The sequence below is a fragment of the Podarcis muralis genome, chromosome 1, assembly GCF_964188315.1.
Source record: "Podarcis muralis chromosome 1, rPodMur119.hap1.1, whole genome shotgun sequence".
In the NCBI taxonomy this organism is placed as follows: domain Eukaryota; kingdom Metazoa; phylum Chordata; class Lepidosauria; order Squamata; family Lacertidae; genus Podarcis; species Podarcis muralis.
In genome coordinates this window covers 23,217,956-23,242,927 of record NC_135655.1, presented here as the reverse complement: position 1 = coordinate 23,242,927, position 24,972 = coordinate 23,217,956, and the positions used below count along the sequence as shown (strand labels likewise).

General features: G+C 42.8%; 1 protein-coding gene across 6 annotated transcripts in view; it reads right to left on the bottom strand.

The window, feature by feature from the left end:
• CCDC88C (coiled-coil and HOOK domain protein 88C) overlaps positions 1-24,972 on the bottom strand; it is a 100,789-nt gene that overhangs the window by 13,980 nt on the left and 61,837 nt on the right. For 5 of the 6 annotated variants that reach the window (XM_077924781.1, XM_077924769.1, XM_077924762.1 and 2 more), the window contains 13 exons: positions 24,792-24,936; positions 23,264-23,445; positions 18,721-18,858; positions 16,088-17,158; positions 14,154-14,281; positions 12,491-12,632; positions 10,751-10,939; positions 9,106-9,267; positions 7,367-7,644; positions 6,554-6,697; positions 3,422-3,608; positions 2,278-2,423; positions 195-284 (listed from right to left, as the gene is read on the bottom strand). In XM_077924781.1, coding sequence (XP_077780907.1) covers positions 195-284; positions 2,278-2,423; positions 3,422-3,608; positions 6,554-6,697; positions 7,367-7,644; positions 9,106-9,267; positions 10,751-10,939; positions 12,491-12,632; positions 14,154-14,281; positions 16,088-17,158; positions 18,721-18,858; positions 23,264-23,445; positions 24,792-24,936 — 3,002 coding nt within the window. The remainder of the gene's footprint in view (positions 1-194; positions 285-2,277; positions 2,424-3,421; positions 3,609-6,553; positions 6,698-7,366; positions 7,645-9,105; positions 9,268-10,750; positions 10,940-12,490; positions 12,633-14,153; positions 14,282-16,087; positions 17,159-18,720; positions 18,859-23,263; positions 23,446-24,791; positions 24,937-24,972) is intronic. The other variant, XM_077924778.1, reaches the window with a different exon arrangement.

The window sequence follows — 24,972 nt, the reverse complement described above, 5'->3', positions numbered from 1 at the left end:
CCCCAATATCTTCCCTAAGAGGAAATGCCCGTGCCTCAATAAACAGAATTTCTAGACTGCAAGAACTGTCAGTAAGTGGCCGCCTTTCCAAACACAAAGGCCCTCGCAATACAAGTTGCCCTCGCACACTTAAGGGGCATCTTTCTGCCTAGGACAGGACTGCCCCCGTGCCATTTAAGCTTGAGAAAACTTACTTTTTTGGAGCCGGATCATAAAACTTATACTGATCCATTATTTTCTCCTCCAGTTTTTCTTTGTGTCGCCTTAATGCATTCAGTTTGTCACTGTTGAAAAACCAAAGCGGCAGGGGAAAAACAACACATGAGCACTTAGAGGGTTCTACTTGCTAGGAATTGAGTATAATTAATAATTCAACTCTCACAAAGCCCGTGTCCCCGAGGGCAGGATTCTGAGCGATGAAAAGCCCTTCTGAGAAAGTACCTATCACACAGAAGTAATTAGCTTCATGATTAAGCACGTCAGCCGTCTAGTTGGTAGGGCAACCACCACCAAAAAGCTGAAGCACAAGAAAACAACAAGGAGGATTTTAAAATGTTTGCAGTCCTTGAGGGGGGAAAAGTGCTGGTTTTGTTTTGTTTGTGGAACGTGTGAGCTAAACTACCTAGGTAGATTAAGTCAAAATCAGTTCAATACAACCACAACAAGTTCATGGCAGGATTTAATGACCACACAGTATGTCTGGGCCCCTGGACAATGTAGTTGGATGCCTGGATAGTACAGGGCTGTTACCATGTCTGCTAAAAGTTTAGGGATCAGCCACTACCATGTGAAATAGAACCTCACACCTTCATACCTGCAGCTTGTCCCAACAAATTTTACATAATTTACCAGGTGCATCATTCAATCTGCCATATACCAGGTAAGCACATTTGGCACTTAAAAAGAAACCCCAAAACTACCTTTATGTATGCATGTTGGCCTTAACCTGTTATATACACTACGAGTGAATGAAACAAGACTGCTGCTCCAGCTGTTGCCTGCCATGACTCATTCAAGAGTACTTGGGGTTTCAGGCGCACTTAAAGGCTTGCGTGCACCAGGCAAGTCTCAGGGCTTGATTTCCCTCCATGTCTTGTTGCAAATTGCTTTTGCAACTTTCCAAAGTTTCAGCCACAGGTTGAGACAAAGCTTGGGAGGCTGCTCTTCATGGTCCAGAGGAAATCTGAATTATACATAGAGGCTAATACAAGACAGCACATCAAAGGGATTATCTGTGATAATTGGCAACATCACTAGTTAAGTATTTATATCTTGCACTTCTTAAACCAATTACTTGGCATCAGTGTGTCCTGCACAGTTGTACTATATATTGGGAAATAATAATGATAAATCACACCATTCCTCCCAAAGAAACCCAGGATGGCAAAAAGATCCCTTTTTAAAAAACAAGCCTTATAGAAATAATTAAGTTGACAGAAACAACGGGTTGCATCCAGCACAAGTTTCAGCACCATAACAAACTTCTGCATGTGCAGTGAACATTCTCCTTCCTCTATTGCTGCCTGCAGCCCCCAGCACAATCCCAAAATCTGCTCCAGAGAGTTTGGGGGAGCCCTTAGAGAAGTTTTGGGGGTGCACAGGAGGAGGAGAGGAAGGGGAAGTCCCACTGAGTGGAAATCCATTTGTGCAGAGTTGGATACAAGTCAATATCTTTCAGCCATCGAATGCCTGGATGAACAGGATTATTATCATTTTTTAAAATGCCTAAATGTTAATAATTAGGGGGAGAGGTGCACCTCATCAGGGAGGGCATTCCATGAGCAAGAGGCCACTACTGAGAAGGCCCTGACACAAGTTCACACCAGAAAGGCAGCACCCAGTGGTGATGGCACCAATAGGGCATTGCCTGCCAAACATTGAGGTCTGCAATGGTTTATCTTCTAGCTACTTGGCATCCCAGGCCATTGGGGCTTTGCACACTGATACCAACACCCTGAATTGGGTGTGGTAACTCACACTGCAGTCAGTACAGTGCTTTCAGGAAATAACTCTCTGCAGCTTGCATCTGCTTTCACACCCTAGCACCAGGTTGTTCAAGTGCAGGAGCAGGGATCTATGCAATACTCTGTAAGCTGCGTAAAGCTGAGTAAAGGGATCACCCAGTTGCTCAGAAGCTTTTTAAATTGACTTTTGGCTGTGCTAATGTGGCCCAAGGGACTCAGATATCCCCTTGGATGTCTCCATGCACCCTCATTGCCACGCTTCAATAACAGTCTCACTGACAACATGATAAATATGCGGGGAGGGGAGTCTTACATATATTGCTTCTGTTCCTCATGATACTGCTCCTTGTTCTCCATGTTCTGCTCCAGCAGCATTTGGTTCTGTTGACTCAGCATCTGGATCTGACTCAGGAGATGATGATTCTCTTCTTCCAAGTTTCCTTTTAGGCGAGCCAGAAGCTATTCAACAGATACATCACAGGTGAAGTTCCTCTACCTGCGCTTGTCTATTCACCAATAATAAAACGGCACCGAGCCAAAGGTCCTTTGTACCCTAAAGCTCACCAACTACTTTGGCCGTCAGATAGCGAGTGCCAAACCACTGCCACTAGTGCTAAGATGCACATGCATAGGTATGTCTCACTGAAATAAATTATTGGCTGCTTGCTGCATTTATATTGTGGTAGCCTATCGCTTTCATTGCCATTCATTCATTGATTTTAACTGGGAGTGAAACTAGGCATGACAGGCTGCACAACCCAGCTTGGATGATGGTGAAACCCTAAGAAAGCAAGGTGGGAGAAGTGCATTGTGGAGCTGAGTCCCTGCTGGAATAAAGAAGCTAAAAAAACAAGTAACAGTTATGAGACAGGAAAAGATGAAGGCATGGAAGAGGTGAGCTCCCCAACCCCATCCTGTTCTCCAGTCCACCCATCTCACTTTTTAAGGATTTGGCAGCAACCCAAGCCCAACACCAGGGTTTCCCCTTCAAATTACTGGCATTTAAGTGCAACTCAACGCCACTACATTTTGCTCCCTTGGGCTGCATTCTCACATGACAGTAAACCACGGTAAATGATTTACCACAAACACGCCAATAACTCTCACTTTATTTCTCCTCGCTAGCAACACTCCATCTTCCTGGGCTTCGCAGTATGGCTGAACCAGGGATTGTTGTTTGCTTCACTCCAAGCAAAGGACAATCCGAAGCCAAGGTTTGTTCTTGGCTTACCAGTTGCTTGGAGTGAAAGAAGCCATAACTCCCAGATTGGACATTAATGTTACGCCAAGGATTGTGGTTTGTTGCTCCTGTTTGCACCACAGAGAAGCAGTGAAGTGGGAGTGATCTTCCATGGCTTACGGTCCTCTGTGAATGAGGCAGCATCTATTTATGGACTGGCCAAGTCTTCCTGATCCCAACAATAACCACCTGTATTTCATTGGTCCATAGATCTCACCTCACAGTGGTTGTCCAATTTAGTCAAGGAAATGTCCATGGTCTGGTACTGCTCCTTCAGCTCATCATAGCGAGCTTGACAGTGGTTCAGCTGTAGCTGGGAGCTATTCAAGGAGCTTTTCAGTTCCTTGGTGTGGACGTGAAGGCCCTCGTATTCTGCTTTGAGCTTGCTGTGCAAGAAATTAACCCTAAATGGGAAAAGCCAAACATCTCACTGTTTCCCTGTCCAAATCTCCAACAGCAATTCAAACCAGAAATGAACAGTTAAAACCTTGGTCCTTCTGAAGGGTAAGAATACAGTGTTTCTGAATGCTAAACAAAGAGGCAGGTCTATTTCTATTAGCAAATAATTAGTCAAGCATTAGATCTGCTAATAGTAAAATCTGAGAGGGATTACAAGTTTCAATGGTACCTCTGTTTTCCAAAAGCAAGGTTTTAACTTAATCCTACTCCATTTAAGCACAATTATGCCCTGCCCAAAATAATTACCAGAGCAGCGTTTGAGGGTGTATGTTTTTAATACTGGCATTTTCTAGGCTCATATTTCAGTTGTTCATTCAGCCCTGTGATAGATAATATCCTGCATTATGTCCCCAAAATTTTGCCTATGACTAGGGAAGGAGATTACTGGGTGAAAAAAATATACAACATAGACACAGAAAGTATTGTCATCATGTTAAAATGACAATGGTATAATGGAAGGCCTATAAAAACATTCCATACCTAAACTATATGCAATGTACTTGCAAACACTATGTTTTTTATATAGGTAAAAGGTAAAAAGGTAAAGGACCCCTGGACGGCTAAGTCCAGTCAAAAGCGACTATGGGGTGCAGCGCTCATCTTGCTTCAGGCCGAAGGATCCAGCATTTGTCCACAGACAGCTTTTCTGGGTCATGTGGCCAGCATGACTAAACCGCTTCTGGCGCAATAGAACACTGTGATGGAAACCAGAGCGCATGGAAACGCCGTTTACCTTCCCGCCTCAGCGGTACCTATTTATCTACTTGCACTGGTGTGCTTTCATTTTTTTAAAAAATAATTTTTAATAACCGACCAATCAAATCACATCACATAAATTCCGAATTACAAAGCCGAATTTTAAATTTTGTTGAGGGGACCCATATTTCAAGTTCCGAAGGGGGATTCCGATCATCTTCTTGCTACTGCGTTAATGTCCAAATCAGTCCAAATAAAGTTCATAATTCTATCCAGTCTTATCTTGCTGTTTCCACATCTCATCTTGTTCGTATATTTTTTCTCATTTTTCTTCATGATCTCTTCTGGTAATCTCTTTAAGCAGATAAACACCAATTATAATCCTGTGTGAATTTTTCCGTTCGTCCAATCCTCAAATCGAGATGGTTTCCATATATCATCGCTTTCATAAATAACATCGCTCTTTCCATCATTAATCGCAAAACTGTCGTTCTTAAGTCCCTCTGATGAGTCTCACACACAATATACAAACAGCTCTATTTCTCCTCCCAGACTTAAGTCCTCCGACAGAACTTGCAAACATGGCGATGGTATTTTTAACTGCGTCATTCCAAAGCCCTTATACATTCCACGATCTTCTTAAAACACGCTATGGTTAGAAAATTTATCTCCACAGTCATAAATCCACAGCTTAAGTCATTAAAACGACATTTCTGACTTGGGGGGGGTGGGGATTCTTGGTTAATCACTTAGAGGAAAAAAGAAGGAAAGTTTTTTCCTCCTCCCCCATCAAGTCCTTTTGCCATACCGAGTCTTGGCGTATCTTCTCATGATTTATCTTGTTCCTCCGACCCGTCTTGTTTATCAGAGATCTCTTCAGTTAGCAGTCCTTACTCCCCCTCCTTCCTTGAAATATGTGCATTCGCTTCCTCCTAATTGTTTCTTATGAAGTTCTTGCAGCTAGAGGCACGGATCAGAGACAGCGCCCAGGAGCGCCAAGATCCACAGGAGGGCATTCTGCCTAGTGCCCCCCATCCCCACAAATTCGGGGGTGGTATAGGGCACAGCAGGCAAGGGCAGCCCCCCCCCACAACCTTGGGGGGGTAGGGAGGCTATTTACTCCCATCACAGCCTCCTAATTACCTCGTGTGGGTCGGAGAGATGTTATTGTCAGCCATCTTCCAATGCGCCTCTAGTGGCCCCTCATTGCACTGGTGTGCTTTCAAACTGCTAGGCTGGCAGAAGCTAGGACAGAGCAACAGGAGCCCACCACTGTTGTGTGGATTCAAACTGCTGACCTTCCGATCGGCAAGCCCAAGAGGCTCAGTGGTTTAGACCACAGCGCCACCCGCACTCCTTCACCTTTTACATAGAACTGAGAGGAGAGAGACTTTCTGCAGGCAATGGCTTTTCCACCTGCCTTGCCCCACCCTGGAAGCCTTTCCCAGACCATGACTTTGAGAGCAGCAGAGGCAGCTGGGAACAGAGTAGCTCAGGGATAGTTTTTAAAGATAGTTTTATGGGTTGTGTGTCCTTGTTTTTCAATTTGATCCTTTTGCAAGGTCTTTGTATGTTTTGTGGTATTTTATGCATTGTGATTTGCTGTTATTTTTCTTGATTTTAGATTAGTAATTCTTTATTGTAATTGATGGGTGTGGACTGTTCAATTTTTATTTGCTGATGTTTGATTTTGCTGTTTACTGTTGGATTCTAGTGGATTGTTGAATATTGCTTTATTTGAAGTAGGTTGTTTATTTTGAAGTTATTGTGACTTTTTACATAGGATCTGATTGTCACCATTAATGTTTGATGTTCTATTGTTATTTTTATGTGTGCTGGAAGCCACCCAGAGTAGCTGGGGCAATCCAGCCAGATGGGTGGAGTCTAATTAAAATTATTACCGTTGCTGTTTTCAATGAGGTGGGCTCAATCACTTGGGCAGAAGTTTGTATACACCCCTAGCAATGATATGGGATAAACCATGCCATCCCAAAGCAGGGGAAGCTAAGGTGCTGTCCTCCAATGTTAATGAATTCCAACCTGTTGGAGGCCAATATAGCAGGGGTGGTGAACCTTCATCCCATGGGCTGAATGTAGCCCTCTAGGCATCTCTATCTGGCCAATATTATCTGGAATGTACCGCGTTGCCCAGTAACATGTAAAAGGGGCTGGCATAATTTCTGAGGATGTGTACCTTTCCAGCTCTTCTCTCAGTTTCTGGTTCTCCGCGGTCACTAGTGCACTTGCTCTCTTTTCCTGCTGCAGAACATCTTTTTCTGTTTTTAAAACCATTTCCAGCTCCTCCAGTTTGGATTTGTGCTGTATCAAGCCGTTATATCTGCAGGAAAGAAAGAAAAGAATGGCTGCTATTTTGCCTTAATGCGTCTCACAATTAAAACATGATTCAGAAAATCGAGATTAATTTTCTCTGTGTCAACAGATTCTGGTGGTCTATTGTAAATTTATGTATTTGCATAAGCCATAATGCAACCACAGTTAGGAACTTCTCTTGCATGCCTAATTGTCTGTGATTCAGATTGATAGGACCTGAAAGTTCTTATCTGTGGCTGGATAACATCCATATTTTTTTGGTTTATTCCATGTACTTAAACCATATACATTGTAATATATATATTTTCACACACACACACATTTACAAACATCCGATACAGGAGAAACTACTGGCACATATAATATTTCCAACACAAGGAACTTGAGAAGGTTGCCAACTCATCAGGGGGGGAACGTGCAGAACGGCCTGTTGTTGTGCTTTTAAACAGATGCTTGATCTGCTGAAATCTGCAAGTGATGCTTTTCATTACATGGAAACATCATCTGCTAATATCTGCAGAGCAAACTGCTAAGTAAAGGCTGAGACCAGTTTTTGTGAGTTGTTTTTTTTAAGTTGGCAACACTTTTTATAACCCCAACCTGCAGTAAATCCCCCAGGGGGGCTTCAGATGTGAATAACTCATTTATTCCAAGAGGTTATGCAAGACCTGCTAACCTTTCTCCCAGATCTTTGTGCTCCAGATCCAAGTTTTTGTGGAGCGCTTTGAGGCAGCTGTGCTGTTTTATCAGCATTTCATATTCTGTCGACTGCCGCTCATGCAGCGAGGCCAGGTGCTCGTGGTCTTGCAGGAGGGACTCGTATTCTGCCTTGAGCTGATCTTTCTGCTTCAACAGATTGTCACATTCGTTCTCCTTGGTCAGCTGCTGGTTTTGGAGTAGAGCGTTTTGGGCCATCAAGGAGGCACTCTGCGAATTTAGGGCTGAGTTCTCCACCTAAAAGTTTCTCAGAGAATCAAGAAACGTTTCATCAGCACACAGGGGTAAATTATATAAAAGGTGCTTGCACTGCTACACCACTTTGGAACTGAATGCCTGATAGAGAACCTTTCTCTCATACCTACCTGCTCATATGCAAAGATCTAGTGTGAATGTCCTCTTGACAGGGGAATCAATATGGAGCAACTGAAGAAAGACATTAATTACCCAGGCACCCCCTGACTGCGGAATTTCCTTCCTTTTCAGGTGTGCTTTGTGTTGACTTTCTGAGTTTTCAGTGCCAATTGAAGACCTACTTATTCACCCAAGCCTTTGGTTGACTTTGTCTTGCTGCACTTTGCAATGAGTCATTTGATTATGTATGTGTTCTTGCTTGCTTTATTGATTACTGCATACTGATTGCATGGTTTTTATTGCATTTTATCAGTACTGTACCCTGATTTGGCAATCGTTGTTAAATATTTTATACTTCCGAGCTGGGCTGGGGAAGAAATTAAAGGAGTGAAGCTTGGGGGGCACAGGATTCTATCCCCCATGGAGCAAATACTAGGGAGGGATTTGTCTCTCTGGATTGTGTCAAGTCTTGCATGTGTGTGTTCACAAGTCCATTCCGTCCTTCATTTTCATTTTTTAAAAAATCAATATGAAAACTCAAATTTAAATATGTATTTTAACCATAAAATGGATATTTAAAATAAATTTTAATCCCAATTCAAGCCTTTCTAAATGCATCTTGTCCTAATATATACATTTTTAAAATAAATATTGTTGTTAGACGTGCATGCTATATTGCAACATGCAATATAACATCCATTAACAACAAACTCAGGTCTCCGATGTTTACCTTTGGTGGGAATGGGAAGGAATGGATTGACCCAACAGCCAACAAGCTCACTTTTAAGCACATTTTGGTTTATTGGTTTGTTTGAGCTGAGAACTATATCACACAAAATGATGGGAGATGGAATCCAACAATATTTGGAGTGTATCAGGTTTTCCACCTGTGCATTAAGTTTTCCAAATTACGTAACAGCACTAAATCAAGAACAAAAGAATGGGTGAAATCCAATGTTGTGCTTTTCCACTCGTTCCATTAGCACAAACATTTCAGCTTGCTAGAGGGAATGATCCTCCCTCTCCGACCCCAGTTCTGGGGGTTCTCCTGACTACCGTGGTGCCAATTTTGGGGGGTGGGAGGAAAGGGAAGAAAGCCCTGTTGCATAAGCAGAAGCCATAAGCTGAATCACGCCCATAAAAATCAAAACACACCTCAATTTCCCTGAACATACACCAATGTATTCATCTCACAACCTTGTAGGAGAGGGTAATCTTTCTTTTCCATCAGACTGACACTCAAAATGATAAGACTGATGCTAGAAATTGGCTAATTCCATCCCATTTTAAACTGAGCCACCTAAAATGTTTCTGGCAGAAGTACACAGTAGGGATTTTCCTGACCTGGAGCTTGGCTGTTTGTGTTTGCATGGAAGTGTTGTGCTCTTGAAGGAAGGCATTTTGCTTCTGTAGTGTCAGGATCTGATTGTTGAAGGAGGTGTTCTGGGTTTCCAAATGTCTTAGCTGCTCCTTCAGAAGCTGTTTCTCTGCATGTAAGGCTGCATTCTGATAGGAGAAACAGAAATGAAAAGGCAGGAGGAAAAAGATTCCGCAGCTACAGATTCTTCAGAGCATCTCTGACGCAAGGGGAGCCTACACAGTCTTCCATTTTTCACAAGCAAACAGCTCATGAGTACTCTTACAAGTTATAGATGCTAAAGTGGGGCCAATACTGCCTATGTTAAAGAAAAAAGCAGGAAATAATGGTTGCAAGTACCCTGCACCCCAGACAGGTAATGAAGCAGCAATGGTAGTGGACTTTCATCCTTCTTCCCCTAAATCAATGGTTTAAAGCTGTGTTCAAGAGAGAACTGGGACCCTTAGGAAGCTAATCAGGGATGTCTTAATGACAAGGTCTATAATGTCAGGACAGTTTCTTGAATTGCCCACCAATGCAGATCATCTCCAATATGCAAACAAAGGTGTGCTGAGTATGTTTTGGCACATTTTCATTCTTCCGATACAGTGTCAACAGTGTGCGCAAACACCATCAAATGTGCACCAGCAATTTCTGCAGAATGCATGAATGCCTTGGCAGACCACTGAATATGGAAAGGGTTGCCTGTAGGTGGAAGAAGCTTGGAAACCACCAGCCTTAATAACGAGCGCCTGCAAAAGAAAAGAGGGCTTTGTTCCTCTTTCTTATTCAGGCACATTCATTGAGCTCTGTATGGGAGAAGGTGTAATACTGTAGAAGACTGATATAAAGTATGAAGGGAAAGCATTCTGAAAATGCATACCAGAGGAAGGACCTTCTCAGGGGTAGCCCCTCACAGAGATATGGCTGGCATCAAATATCTTGAGTTTGGGGCACCAGCTGAAGACCTACCTTTTTGCTCAGGCATTTGCTGAACATTACTGCCTGTTTGCTATTAATATTTTAGTTTTAGTTACTGAGAGTAACGTGGGATATTTATTTATGATGTAACATTGTACATGTTGTATTTTGATTATTTTTTTAATGTAACCTGCTCTGGGCTTGCTATCATAATGAGGAGTAATGCATGTTTTAAACAGATTCATAAAATAAGGGATGCTCCACACATTATGATTTTCCTACAGAGAGAAGTTCCATATAGGAAAATATGCCAGAGCTTTCAGAGCCACAGGCTTGTGTAATTGACACGTGGTTCCCTCTCAGCATACATACACAGAAATCAACCATCCATGGGCTGTACCCAACACTGTCTGTCTGCTAGTGCCAGGACTCTTACGCTAACGTGGACAGGTGAGTTTTAAAGCTGCTCAACAGAAGAACCCAATGCAACAGCTGCACTCGCAGAAACTTGTTGCACAACAGATTGAGCAATGCATCGTGAAACAAAGCTATCAGCAACCTGCTTATGCATGTCTCTTGTGCAACAACATTCCACCGTCACCAAAGTGTTTTGCTGGAACAAGTATACCACTAAGTGAATTCACCTTAGTGCAACACTGGCTACAGTGCATCGCATAGGATGAACATAATAAGCTAAAGGACAAAACTTACATTCCTTTCCAGTTCTATAGCTCTGTCTTTTACTTTCAGAAGCTCCATTGTTGCTTCTTTGTGTCCCTTTTCCCACTTTTCCTTTGTCTGATGACAGGAAACCAAATTTTCATTGGGCTGCTTCAATGAATTCTGCAGAAGGATTCCATCCTCTTGCTTCAGCTTGGCACCTTCAAAGTCCCTCCTCATCTGTAATACACGTTGTTTGTAAATATGCCAATAAATAGAACTGTGAAGTCTACAGGAGAAACTTAGCCTAACCCTAAACCCATTATCAACTGATCAAAAAAAAGATGATCACAACCATATATATCAGTTGAAAACATTCAGCATTCATCACTTTAACTACTACTTTTTATTGCTTTTTTCTATTAATATTTGTGAGGTTTTTAACCCAAACATTGCAATGTATATGGAAACCTGTTTTCAAGTGTTTCTACACTGATGGTACATTGGGTATAACAAGCTGTCATTGCTTTCTGGGTCTTGAATTTCTGCAATCTACCTCTTGAATGCTTTGTGTTTTTGAAGACTTTATTTGGCCAGTATTTCCCAAACTTCTTATAGGAGAGGTGACATTTATTATAAATTAAAACAAGAGACGCTTTGCTCTTACATCCCAAAAGCTTTACTTTTAGGTATGAAGATGAAAACAAGACTTCTTCAGTGATGGAACCCAATATTATTTGCCCTCAGAAATGCCTAACCCATTTCTTTTTTGAGCCACTGCTCTGAGTGTCCCTCTTGATGGAAAGGAAACAAGACAGGGACTTGACTCATTCAGCAAATCAATGGGCACCCTTCTCTGAGGACATGTAATTTGGTCTCCCTGTATTGGTGTGATCAGATGATCCAACCACATCTCATTCACAAATGGAGTAGAGTTAGTTACCCTCAGCAGAGGTCACTCCTTTGTGAGAATATGCTTTGATCTTACAGGAACCTTTAATCCATTTCAAAAAACACTAATGCATCCCGGCACACAGTTTGGGGATTATTATGATCCAAACCCAAAATCTGTTGGGATGGGAGAGTTTGGATTCAACAGATCTTGAGCTTTCCTGGCTAAGCTGAAGATATACCAATGTAAATCCCTGAGACTGTATAAATTAAGTCAATGTATAAAAAAGGTGGGTTACAGGGGCGTGATGAAGGGAGAAAAGGACAAAGAGAGACTTACACCCCTTCCAAACCTCTTTCAGCTCAGTCACATGACCTAGCATCTCAGCATAATTTAGATGGTAAAAAAGGGTAGTGCAAATGAAATTCCTCCTGAACGGAGTTTGGAACTGGGTAAATCAAGCCAATGTAACTTACGTTGGCATAAATTAGGCCATCTTTCTTGAGTTGAGATTGAAGAAACATCATAATGCAAGCTAATGAAACATCTAAACTTTGCGCCAACCTTCTTGTTGATATGCACTTTTATTTTGAAGACTCATCTATGGTGTGTTCCAGTCAGGGCCCCACATGGGTTTTCTATGGAACTACACAAACACACAAAGTTGCTATTTGCCCCTGCATACAGCATGTTTGAAGGCAAAGAGCAGCCAGGGGTGGCAGCACGATAGGCAGTTAACTGGTGTGCACTGGGTACAATTTCACGACCTGGATGGAGTACAAATTCCACAGTTCGCTTTTCTCCAGAATAAAAAGTGGCCCACATGCTTTTCAAATAATCAATTTTTCATAACATGCAGTTTCACCCTTTATATTATGAAGCAAAGGTTTCCCTCTTACGGTGTTTAGTTCATTCTGTAACTGCTGATTCAAGGTGAGAAACTCTTGCAGCCGGGCCTCCAATACAGCAATTTTCTCTTCTTTATCGGATAGTGTTGTCTTTAGGTCACATTCAGTTTTGCTTTCCAGTATCTTATACTTCCTGTGAAACAATGACCATATCAGTAATGAGAAAGGCACAAAAATTCTGCCATATTGAGGCGTTTCAGCCATTCTTCCTGAATATTAGAAAAGAGCCCACAGAACCATTGACTTTCCATCAGTATCCTACTTTCTCATTTGCAGAGATGTACTTATGGGGTTAGGGACGTGGGTGACACTGTGGGTTAAACCACAGAGCCTAGGACTTGCCGATCAGAAGGTCGGTGGTTCGAATCCCTGTGCTGCTCTGGTTAGTCATGCTGGCCACATGACCCGGAAGCTGTACGTCGGCTCCCTCGGCCAATAAAGCGAGATGAGCGCCGCAACCCCAGAGTCGGTCACGACTGGACCTAATGGTCAGGGGTCCCTTTACCTTTACTTATGGAAATTAGAATAAAAACATCCGGACATGCATAAAAGGATGCTGTATGGGGACTGCCCTGGGGCTTGTATAGAGGCATCCATGGATGCATGCTGCTAGACCAGGTATAGAGAACTGGGTATGGGCAGGGCAGTGGGCCAGATCCTTATCTCCTGCATTACAAACCCCAGGGCCAAGTTTGACAGGTGGGTGAAGCTATGCTCCTTTCAATCTCCTGACATCACAATGATGTCAAGCTTGAAATCAAACTGTGTAGGCAAAGCTGTAGCCCATTGCAAGTCCTGATGATCAGCTGATCACTGGGGCTTACAACCCCCTGTGCATCTCTGTTTGCAAGCTCTTCTCAAGTGCTGTGCCAGCTGATAGTTGGGGCTTGTGAAGCCCTTGTACACAGCACTCTGTAAGCCCTGGCAATCAGCAAAGCACAGGGAAAACCCCTTTGGGGCCAGTCACAATGGTACTTGATGGGATACGTGATGCTACACATTTAGGTCAGGTGTGCATGCCTTGGCCCAAATGGTTTGGTGGGCCACACAAGGCGACCTGGAGGACCTACTTGGGCCCCACACTGGGGTAAACATACAGCAGCACTGCCACCTATGCTGAACAGTGCAGTTGGAAGGGAAAGCAAAATAAAGGTAAATCCTTGTGCTCATGCCATTCTACTACATTACAGATATTTTTGCAGATGCCATGTATCCACATCTCCCTGAGAATAATTCAAATAGCAAGTGATATGGAAAGCAGAACCATTACTTGGCAAAATTGCAATATTTACAGTAAGTAAATCCCTGATCTCACTGAAACTCAGTGAAGCTAAAACTTCATATTTAATTCACTATGGCTTGCAAGATGTCCCTACATCTGTGCAGCTGGCATCTCTGTTGACAGCCTTGTTTGAAGAGAAAGTCAACCTCACAGCAACTCTAGGACTAATAGGGGACTTTCATCTACCTATAGAAGCTTCTGTTAGAAACAAGTAATCTGGTAATTTAGTTCCTTTAGAAGAAACAAATAGGAGCACCAGAGAAATCCCACAAACTTTTGACAAGAGTACAAAGAACCTGGGAAATTGTAATGAGGGGAAATTGAGGCAAAATGTGCCAGAAATCCTTCCAAAACAAAAGGCGATCTTCTCACTTGTCATTGTTGCCATTATCAGTCTCTAGGAGCAGCTCCTTATTTAATCCGATCTTCTCCAGTTCCTGGTCCAACTTGTCCATCTCACTAGACAATCTCTGGCTCTTCAACTTCTCAAGAACCAAATCCTGCAAATAAGGACCAACTTAATTAGTAGCCTAACAGTGAAAGCAACAACATAATTGCTTTTCTTTACAACAATATTAGATTTTGGAAGCCCTCTGGGCCACTTCACAGAAGACTTTTCTTGCACAGTTGTCACTATTGGGAAGAAAAACTATGTCATCTACTGTACAATACTTCTCAAGATAAAAATTTGCACTGGATGAAGAACTGCATTTATCTTTGTGATAAACCACAGTTAAACCAAATAGTCCTTAATTAACCATAGTTGCACATTTAGTCTGAACCGGCAAACTATGATACCAGCTTTCAAAAAAGTTGACATAATAAGAACTCTGAAGTATGGTTTGGTATCTTGGCTTGTTCTAAAATTTGTCAGTTTGTATGAAACAAACAGATATGGATAACTGGGAACTTCCCAGTTCAATTGTGGGCCACAGTACAAGAGGAATCAAAGAAGCTCTGTGTACAAGCCAAAGGCTCATGTTTAACTTGGCTTAATATCTTAGCAGGTGTTTGAGCAAAGTCACTCTGGAACCAGCCTATTTTAACTGTGTGAACCAGGCCTTAATTTGTGAAGAAACCTTTGCTGAGGATTTACGACTTCGATGTTCTGTGTTCTTGAAATCACAACCTGCCTGTGAAATATGACTCTCTCTTCTGTGATTCAGAAATCAGGTCGGCACTAGGCAGTGATTTACTAATAACTCTACAACATCTAGATTGTGGATCACAGAGGAGAGTGCACATCACCTATTGCGGGGGTGAGGAGAAGGTAGATTGGGATCTGAACTTCCATTAGTTCAAAAATGAACAACAACAAATGAACTTTGTTCATTTACATTAGGCTGCTGCAATGAAGAAAGTTAACCAAAGTAGACACTGGGGGGGGGGGGGGGGGGAAGGACTATAAGCTAAGCTCAGCTCAGTTGCAGATAACAAGTTTCTAGGGGTCACAGTGTTCTTGGAGCCAGTGTGGTGTAGTGGTTAAGAGCGGTAGTCTCGTAATCTGGGGAACCGGGTTCGCTTCCCTGCTCCTCCACATGCAGCTGCTGGGTGACCTTGGGCCAGTCACACTTCTCTGAAGTCTCTCAGCCCCTCTCACCTCACAGAGTGTTTGTTGTGGGGGAGGAAGGGAAAGGAGAATGTTAGCCGCTTTGAGACTCCTTAGGGTAGTGATAAAGCGGGATATCAAATCCAAACTCTTCTTCAATTATTTTGTGTTGTCTAATGCCTTTTCTACCAGGCTCTGGTTGGCAGACCTTGGGGTTCTAGTAAAAAAATTAAAAAAGTGGCTCCAACAAGCCTGAGGTCAACAGAAATGGTAATGAGAATTCAGCCCCCTCTCTGGGCCATGACAAGATGTTATGCTCCAAATGGCCACATAGTGTCCCCCTAATTCTCTCAGTTGCATTGGCTATACGTTATATATAGGGTGAGTCTTTTAAAAGAGGCCCCATGGAATATGTGTACAGTGGTACCTCGGGTTAAGTACTTAATTCATTCCGGAGGTCCGTTCTTAACCTGAAGCACCACTTTAGCTAATGGGGCCTCCTGCTGCTGCCACGCCACCGGAGCACAATTTCTGTTCTCATCCTGAAGCAAAGTTCTTAACCCGAGGTAATATTTCTGGGTTAGCGGAGTCTGTAACCTGAAGCGTATGTAACCTGAAGCGTATGTAACCCGAGGTACCACTGTACTCTGTATCCATGGGGCCTCTTTTAAAGGACTCACCCTGTATAAAACGTTCTAATATGCTACATACTAAAATGCACACTTCGGACAAAGACACTAATGTTACATGTACTCACCTCTCTCAATGTAGCTAGTGTTCTCTTGTCAATGGCAAGTTGCTTTAGGAGATCTTTATTGTCCTTTTCAAATTCTTTCATCTTATGAGACAAGTCTCTGGACCTAGCCAGTTCTCTTTCTAGTGTTCTCTTTTCCTTCTCCATTGCTGCCAATTCTGCACTGTTCTCGTCCAAATTAGCATCTTTCAGCTCCACCTGCTGCCAAAGTCTTTTTGTCTCCTTCTCCAGTATCTTCTTGTCTTTATCCAGCTGGGACACTTCTTGCTCCAACAGTTTCTTCTCCTTCTCCAGCCACTCCAACCGCTTATTTGAGATCTTCAGCTCCTCTAAATTTTTCTGGAGGGTTTGGTTCTCATTTTCAGTGCCTTCCAGTTCCTTCTCCATTCGCTGGATTTTCTTGCTGCTGTTCTCTATAATCTGCTGGAGTCTTTGGTTCTCAGCATTCACACTCTGGTAACTCAGCTCCAGCCGTTCCGATTTCTTGATCAGAATCTTTAACATCTCCACGTTTTTCCTGAGCTCTTCTTTCTCTCTTTCTAGCTCTTTATTTTCTGCTTCTATCTGGGCCATTTTTGCACTGGCAAACTTCATTGTCTCTACCATTCTCCTGAGTTCCAGGTTCTCTTCATCTAGCTCCTTGTTGTCCTTTTCTAGGCTTTCTAGCCGGACAGAAACATTGTGCAAGGTGTCCAGGGATTTTTTCAGCTTCCTGTTTTCCACTTCCAAGTTCCCATTTTGTTCCTCAAGAACCTGTACTTTCTCCGTAGTGATCTTCATGGCAGCAACTTTCTTTGTGAGCTGCTCGTTCTCCCTCTCTAGTCGATGAAGCTCCTTGTCCATTTCCTCTACTCTTTCCACTTTTTCTTTAACCTGCTCGAAGTCCTTCTGCAGTTGCTTCTTCTCAAACTCCAGCTTGCTGAGCTTGCTGCTGGTCTCTGTAACCGTTTCATGGAGTACTTTGTTTTCCACTTCAATGTCTTTCACCCTGGCCTCACTACTGACCTGAGACCTCTGCCTCAGGGACAAAACCACTTGGTTGAGATGGTCCGTTTCCTTTTCTAGGTCTTTTATCTACATTCAGAAACAAAACAAGATGGTGTATTAGGCAAACACAAAAAGCCCTGCTGCATCCAACCCAAAGCTCAACTAGTCTGGCATTCTGCTCCCCCAGTGGCCAATGAGATGTCTAAGGGAAGTCCATGAGAAGGACATAAACGTAATGGTACCTTCCCAGGTATTCAGTACCAGAAAGCTGCAAACAAGCCCTTGGGAATTCACTTTTCAAGAAACACAGCCTAGGCCAAACAGGTGAGATACATGATGAAATTGCATTATTTCAAGAAGTAAAAGTAAAGGGACCCCTGACCGTTCATTTCGCTTTACTGGCTAAGGGAGCCGGCGTTTGTCCACAGACAGCTTCCAGGTCATGTAGACAGCATGACTAAGCTGCTTCTGGCGAACCAGAGCAGTGCATGGAAACACCGTTTACCTTCCTGCCGGAGTGGTACCTATTTATCTACTTACACTTTGACATGCTTTTGAAGTGCTAGGTGGGCAGGAGCTGGGACCGAGCAACGGGAGCTCACCCCATCGCGGGGATTCAAACCGCCGACCTTCTGATCGGCAAGCCCTAGGATCCGTGGTTTACACCACAGCACCACCCATACTTGAGTATAAATACTGTACACCTGGTTCAATAATCCTTTTGCTCTGTTTTGTGTCATTTCAATTGCCCTGAGACCTCCAGGTATAGGGTGGTATATAAATAAATAAGTAAATAAAATTAAATCTCATAGCACTATGGACACGCTGTCCTGCTAGCAAGCAGTTAGCACCTCTGTGACGAGTACTGTAGGCCAAACATTTTAGGTTTGGCTGGAGGTGCTATGAGGTCCCGGGGTGCCAGAGCATGGCAGTGTCAGTGTCAAGACATTCCCAATGCAGGATTAAAGTTGTGGAGGAGATGGCCTGAGATATCTGTCTGGGATATCCCAATCAACCTTGGGGAAGCAGAGTGTTTCAGTTTTCTGTGGAAATTTCCACACCACCTTGAACTGAGTTGTGTTTACTCCTTATTCTGCCCAAATATTACTCAAACAGATGATGTGACTAAGCAAGCACAATGGGAGTTGTTTACTTAGGTATACCTAGGATTTTGGCTTTGTCACTTTGCAAGAGAGTTCCTGTGGACTGTTATGGGAGTCAGGGTAGGCAAAACTGAGTTAGATGGATCAATATAAGGTATAAGGCAGTTTTTGTTGTTTCAATGAATTCTTGAAGCTATTCAGAACAGCAGAAAAGGTGATGCAATTCTTTCAGCATTTTTATAAATTTGATCTATACACAACTGCTTATGCAACTCAATTTTGCTTCTGGCAGTATGAAAATTGAGTTACTTCCTCTTGACACTCACTCTAAACTGGCAAGTCAAGGTGACCTGAAGGTGTGGAGCCACCCATGTGGACTGTGATGGATAAGTTGAAATGCTTCATGTTTTGATCCTGCAGAGTCCTAATTTCCTGGCAGGAAGAAGTTCTGGTGCCTTTTTATATTTGTGGGCCAAGAAGTCTATCTAAATAACCAACCATCCAACCAACCAAGCAAACATGCCTCTGGGTTACATCTGCAAGCACCTGTCTCTCTTTGTCAGCTTTCAAGGTCTCCATCTTGCCCTGAAGCTGTTCCTTCTCCTTTAGCAGCTCCTCACTTAAAGCTTCCAAGTCTTGATTACTTTGCTTCTCCCTTTCAATCTGGTTCTGCAGCTTTTCAATCTGCATGGGAGGAAATTACCACAATATATCATATGCAAGCCTGAACAAACATTGTTCACATGCAAAGGCATTATGAGAATGTAAATACTTGCACATTTGTCCATTCAACGGTACTTTTTTCAAAGCAACAAGTTTCGACAATCTGGGTCTCTATCTCTGTATATATAAACAACGCAACCTTTTACTTCTGCAAGGTTGCTGAATGTCTCACTTCAGTTTGCAGTAGAACTTCAGTGCTGGAAACTGAAATTGTTTTAACCTTTAAGTGTCTGTCATTCACCAAACTAGATGTTTTCATCCCTATCAGCCAAGTTACATGTTATACAGTGGTGCCCCGCAAGACGAACGCCTCGCAAGACGGAAAACCCACTAGACGAAAGGGTTTTCCGTTTTGGAGGCGCTTCGCAAAACGAATTTCCCTATGGGCTTCCTTCGCAAGACGAAAGCCCATAGGGAAATCTCCAGGACAGCGGGGAAGCGCAGCGCGTCTTCCCCACTGTCCTCGGACCTCCTCCGAAGGCTGGCGGTGGGGCGGAGAGACCTCCTCCCGCCGCCAGCCTTCGTTTCTCCGCTATCCCAGACGGCTTTTGAAGGCAGGCGGGGGGGGGAGCAAAGACTTTCGCCCCCCGTCGGCCTTCAGAAGAGGTCCAGGACCTCTTCTGAAGTCTTTGCTCCCCCCTGCCTGCCTTCCCGGGGGCTTTTAAATCGCCCCGGGACAGCGGAGAAGTCCTCCGCTGTCCCGGGGCGATCTTAAAATGCTGGCGGGCGGCAGCGAAGTCCTCCGCTGTCCCGGGGTTTTTTAAAATGCTGGGGGTGGGAAGAAAAGCCCTTGCCCCCCCCCCAGCCTTCAGAAGAGGTCGGGGGACAGACTGTCCCCGGACCTGGTCTGAAGTCGGTTTCCATAGGAACACATTGATTGATTTTCAATGCATTCCTATGGGAAACCGTGCTTCGCAAGACGAAAAACTCGCAAGAAGAAAAAACTTGCGGAACGAATTAATTTCGTCTTGCGAGGCACCACTGTATACAGAAACCAGGATTATCCAATGGACAATGGACAAAAATACCCATTTTGTGTGCACCTTCTGGCAGTTCCCTCACTTTGAGAAGTGAGGGAACCATGAAGAGGCCTTCTCAGTAGTGGCACCCACCCTGTGGAATGCCCTCCCATCAGATGTCAAGGAAATAAACAACTATCTGACTTTTAGAAGACATCTGAAGGCAGCCCTGTTTAGGGAAGTTTTTAATGTCTGATGTTTTATCATTTATTATTATTATCATCATTAATTCTGTTGGGAGCCGCCCAGAGTGGCTGGGGAAATAATAATAATAATAATAATAATAATAATAATAATAATAATAATAATTATCCCTCAAAATGTTACCTAAATGTTACCTAAAAACTATGTAACAGGAAGACTGTTATGTAAGACTATATACAGTGTCAGATGATTACAATTCCTTTACAGTTACACTGAGGACAGGCAAGTCCTCACCCAAAAAACTGAGATGGAAATTCTCAAACACAAGCAAGATGCATTTTTGCCATTCTCACGAGAGAAGGAAGAAGTGGTTCCTTTGCTTGTGAAAGGGTAGAGAAGCTTGTTCCAATCAGGGCAAACCTTCAGTTTTTATAATTCCACGACAGCAACAGCTCAAAAGATTAGTCTGATTTAAAAGCAAAACAAAACATGTTTACCCTCCCATGGTTTCCAAATTTCCAGAAATTCTACACCTCTACTCTAGAAGGCACAACTGTAGCCCCCCTTTTGTCATATTAAGGCAGCCATGCCTTAATATGGTCCTTAATATGGAGCTCAGATGGTCCAGCTCATCCCCACACTGCTAAAGTAGCAGAAGAAGTCCAGGCAATGTTGCAATGGCATTGGCATAAGGAAAGAAGGGTTTCTGTGACAGAATGTTCTATCTAACTGTGAGGTAAGGGGTTCCCTAAACTCCCCCACCCCCTGCCATAGGCACTTGTTGAAGACCTTGGTGGACCACACATTGATGTCTTGCCTGTTGTAGCAACTGTAATTCCATAGAAAGCAAATTGTAAAACAATAAAATACAATAAAAGAAGCAGTAAAAACAATTAAAAATCCATACAAATATTGAATGAGATAGTTGTGCCCTTGCCTATTTTCAGTCACAATTTCACAGGCATGCTGGGAATCATCTGAATGAAGCTCACAGACCACTGGCGGTCCACAGACCACAAGACCACAGATTGGAAACCCCTGCTCAAAGGGCTTTAAAAGAGTAAGCTCTCGTTCATTTTATACAATTCTGCTGTTAATGTTTTAATTAAAATGCATCTTTTCTAATGCTCCCCATCCTCCCCAATTAATTAATGTAAAATTAAAATAAACTGGGATGGGGAGAGATAGATAGAACCCCCCCCCAATTTTTCTGATTCTAATCCAGCCAATTGCCAATCCAGCATTACCAGCTCACTCCAGCATCAACATACCAAACACCACCTGCTTTGTCTGGCAAAATAAATACTCAGCCTTACAAATGGACTATTTTTATATTCAATACAGCCTGACCAGGTTCTGGAATATCTCAACACATTGGACCCATAGCCTTTAGGATAATTAAAATAAACTGAATTTGTCCTGTAGAATATCCAGCAGAATTCTTTAAGGAAGAGGTCTGTGGATACAAAATGTTAAGCACTGAAAACAGCTGCTGCCATCTGGTATGGTTGGCCAAGCTTCTGGCTAATTTAGGTAATCTCTACGCAATGAAAGCATTTCCCCCTTTTCCCTGCTAATGGCTACGTTTGGACTTAATGTGGTTACATGAAGAAGCTGTTGGCTCATGTTCTCTCACCTCCCCTGGCTGAGCAAGGAGGAAAGCAGAAGTTTTTGCTTTTGTACCAATTAACCACAGTTTAGCATGATGCCTAAACCACTGCTGGTCATAATTAGAAGTTACCGAAACAAGCAAATTTCAGAAATCACGGTTTGAAATAGGCTTGCTTTAGTAAACCATCCTTATGATTAACCACAGCTTGTCTAGATTTGGACATTGTTGTTATATTTATTTATATCCTGTCTTTTCCCCAGACAGGGACTGAAGGCAGCTTACAGATAGAATAGATGCTAATGCTAAACTGCAGTTAAAAATGGAAGAGGAAGCTTCTGGTCTTCTTATGACCACACAGAGTATATGAGCGCAAGCCTTGTTCATATCAAACTACTAAACCACAGTTCAGTGTGAAGTTTGAATGTAGCTGGTGAGTCGACCTCAGATGATTTTATGTTTTATACAAAATCTCTCTACTCCATCTGAACAGCGCTCTGGGTGTCTCCAATGGACTTGGACTAACATAAGAACAGCCAGATAGATGGATCAGGCCAGTGGCTCATTCAGGATCTGGTTGGCACAGCAGCCAGACAGATGCCTAGGGGAAGCCCTCAGTTATAGAAAAGAAACTGGCAAAGGGCTGGCAGATTACAAATGTGTATCAGCCACTATTACAGGAAATGTCTAGATAAAGCAGCCCTGCCTAGTATGTAGAGAAGATCATTTAACATCTAGAAGTGGCTCCCTGGGGGATGTTTTGCCAAAGGCTGGAATATAAATCCACTGCTGTGCACAAGATTCTTGCACCAGAGGGGACCAGAAATTAAATGGAAATGTCTGTTTAATCTGCTTGCTTCTTCTCGAAGACATTGGGGTTGAAAAATTAAAGCAATTTGGCTCGATACCCATGGTTTGTTTGTAACTCTCACATATAGTGAAGGCCTAAGTGAATTTATGAAAGTTAAATTGTCAAGAGCTACCAGCCAGAGCTCCTGCCAACCTAGCAGTTCGAAAGCACATCAAAGTGCAAGTAGATAAATAGGTACCGCTCCGGCGGGAAGGTAAACGGCGCTTCCGTGAGCTGCTCTGGTTCGCCAGAAACGGCTTAGTCATGCTGGCCACATGACCCGGAAGCTGTACGCCGGCTCCCTCGGCCAATAAAGTGAGATGAGCGCCGCAACCTCAGAGTCGGTTACGACTGGACCTAATGGTCAGGGGTCCCTTTACCCCTTTACCTTACCAGCCAGAGACTATCAAGGATTCATCATCAGCCCCATAACGTCTTAAATACTGTACATCTATATAGCGGAGAGTTTGTGCTACTCGTACGAACATGAATGAAACTCCCTTAAACCAAGTCAAGACTACTAATCCAGCTTGTCTGATAATGTCTTCTCTGACTGGCAGCTGCTCTTCAAGGTCCAAGACAAGAATCTTTCCTTGCTCACACTAGCACTGTACTGGGTTTCCTAGCAGGGAAAATGAATAATCTTGCTATGAGAGAATGGATCAATACCAATCCCTTTAAGAACAAAAAAGGAGAAGGTGGCAAACAGCCCCTGGTACGCTCAATTAATGTTTTGTTAATTACCTTTTGGCCAAGCTGCTGATTCTCATTTTGTAGCTCCACAAATTTAAGGCTACTCTCTTCAGAGGTTACCGATGCATCCCTGAGCTCTTGGATAATATTTTGCAGACTCTGGTTATCCTTTTCGAGCTTCAAGATGCGACTTGATGCACATTCGTTCAGTTCAAAGACAAAAGACTTCCTTGCTGTTGAAATACAACATTCAGAATACAAGACTGTAGCACATTTGTACGCCTGCATCTATATCCAGGATTAACCCCACGTGTTATCACCTGACTTGTATCAATACTCAACTCTTTAAAAACAAGAGGGGAAAGGAGAGAATTCTCACTTCTGAGAATTATGTGCCCTTTCATTCTAAAACACCATGAAAATTATTTCTTCTTTTCATTCATAAAAACAGTTTTTTTATTGATTACTATAACCAACTGATCAGCTGAGTACAGAAGATGCAATTTAAATGGAATTGATTTAAAGGAAGATAATAATGCCTTTAATATATTTTTAAGTCAAACACATTATCATCAATATCCTTAAAAACAAATAAATCCTAGCAAGATACATATTACTATTTACTATGATTTGTTATTAAGGATACTGGTGATCATGTATATCTTTATGCAGAATTATTGACTCACTATTTATAATAATTTTTTGCCTTTAAAATTCCATTTATGAATCACAATCCAATAAAGTATCTCAAAGGAATTTCACAGTAATAACATCCACAATCATTTTGTCTCAGACGTTGGGGAATTTCACAGCAGAAGAATCGCCTCAAGAGGGGGCACACCCTCCCAATGGCTCATGACCTCCTTAGTTAATTGCTATTTAACAAAATTTATGCACAGCGGTTTCAAGGGAATCAGTATTACATATGTATCAGCCCACTGGATCACTAGCAGCAGAGAAAGCTAGTGAGAAACTATGGGTATAAAAGAACAGATTCCCCCATTTAATATTATATTAACAGCACCTGAAATTAACTGCTTTATAAATCACGCACAGATGTTTGCATCTGGCTACCTACAGAACCAGAGGCATTTCTATTAGGCCATCATCCAAGAAAATCCACCATTCAGAAAGTTATTAATTAAATAGTCAGTGCTTCTGCCAGCAGCAAGATGTGTTACTGTAAAGTGCTGAAAAACTGGTGAGACACTGTAAGGTGTGCTTCTGGTCGCCCTTTCAAGCAGGCATGGCCTGATATGTTTCGGTGCTCAAGGCAGAAGATTCAAATAGTGCCTCACCCAAGCTGGTAAAAGATAATGAGCATCATAATTGCCAATTTGCTAGTCTTTACAGAAGCCCAGAATTTGCCACCTGGGGGAAGCTGCTTCACCTTGCCCAATGCCAGAGATGGCCTGGGTTTTTTAAAAAAATATTGAAAAGGAAAAGATGTATGAGAGAGGACCTAGATACAATAGAGAAGCACTTACTGGGGAAGCCTCCTTCATTATGTGTATCTAAACCAGAATAAAAACAAAAAATGGGCAGGCAGCAATGTGCCAAACCACCCCATGTCACTTACTATCAGAGAGATCTGTGCTCTTTGACAGCTGCTCCAGTTCCCTGCCCAGGTGTGCAGATTCGTTCATGCTTTGCTTCTGTGCAATTTCCAGCACCATATTCTCTTCCAGCAGCTCCTCAATCCTCTTCTTGTCCGTATCCCTGTCCTAGTGGAGAAGGGGCAACACAGAAAGACATAACAA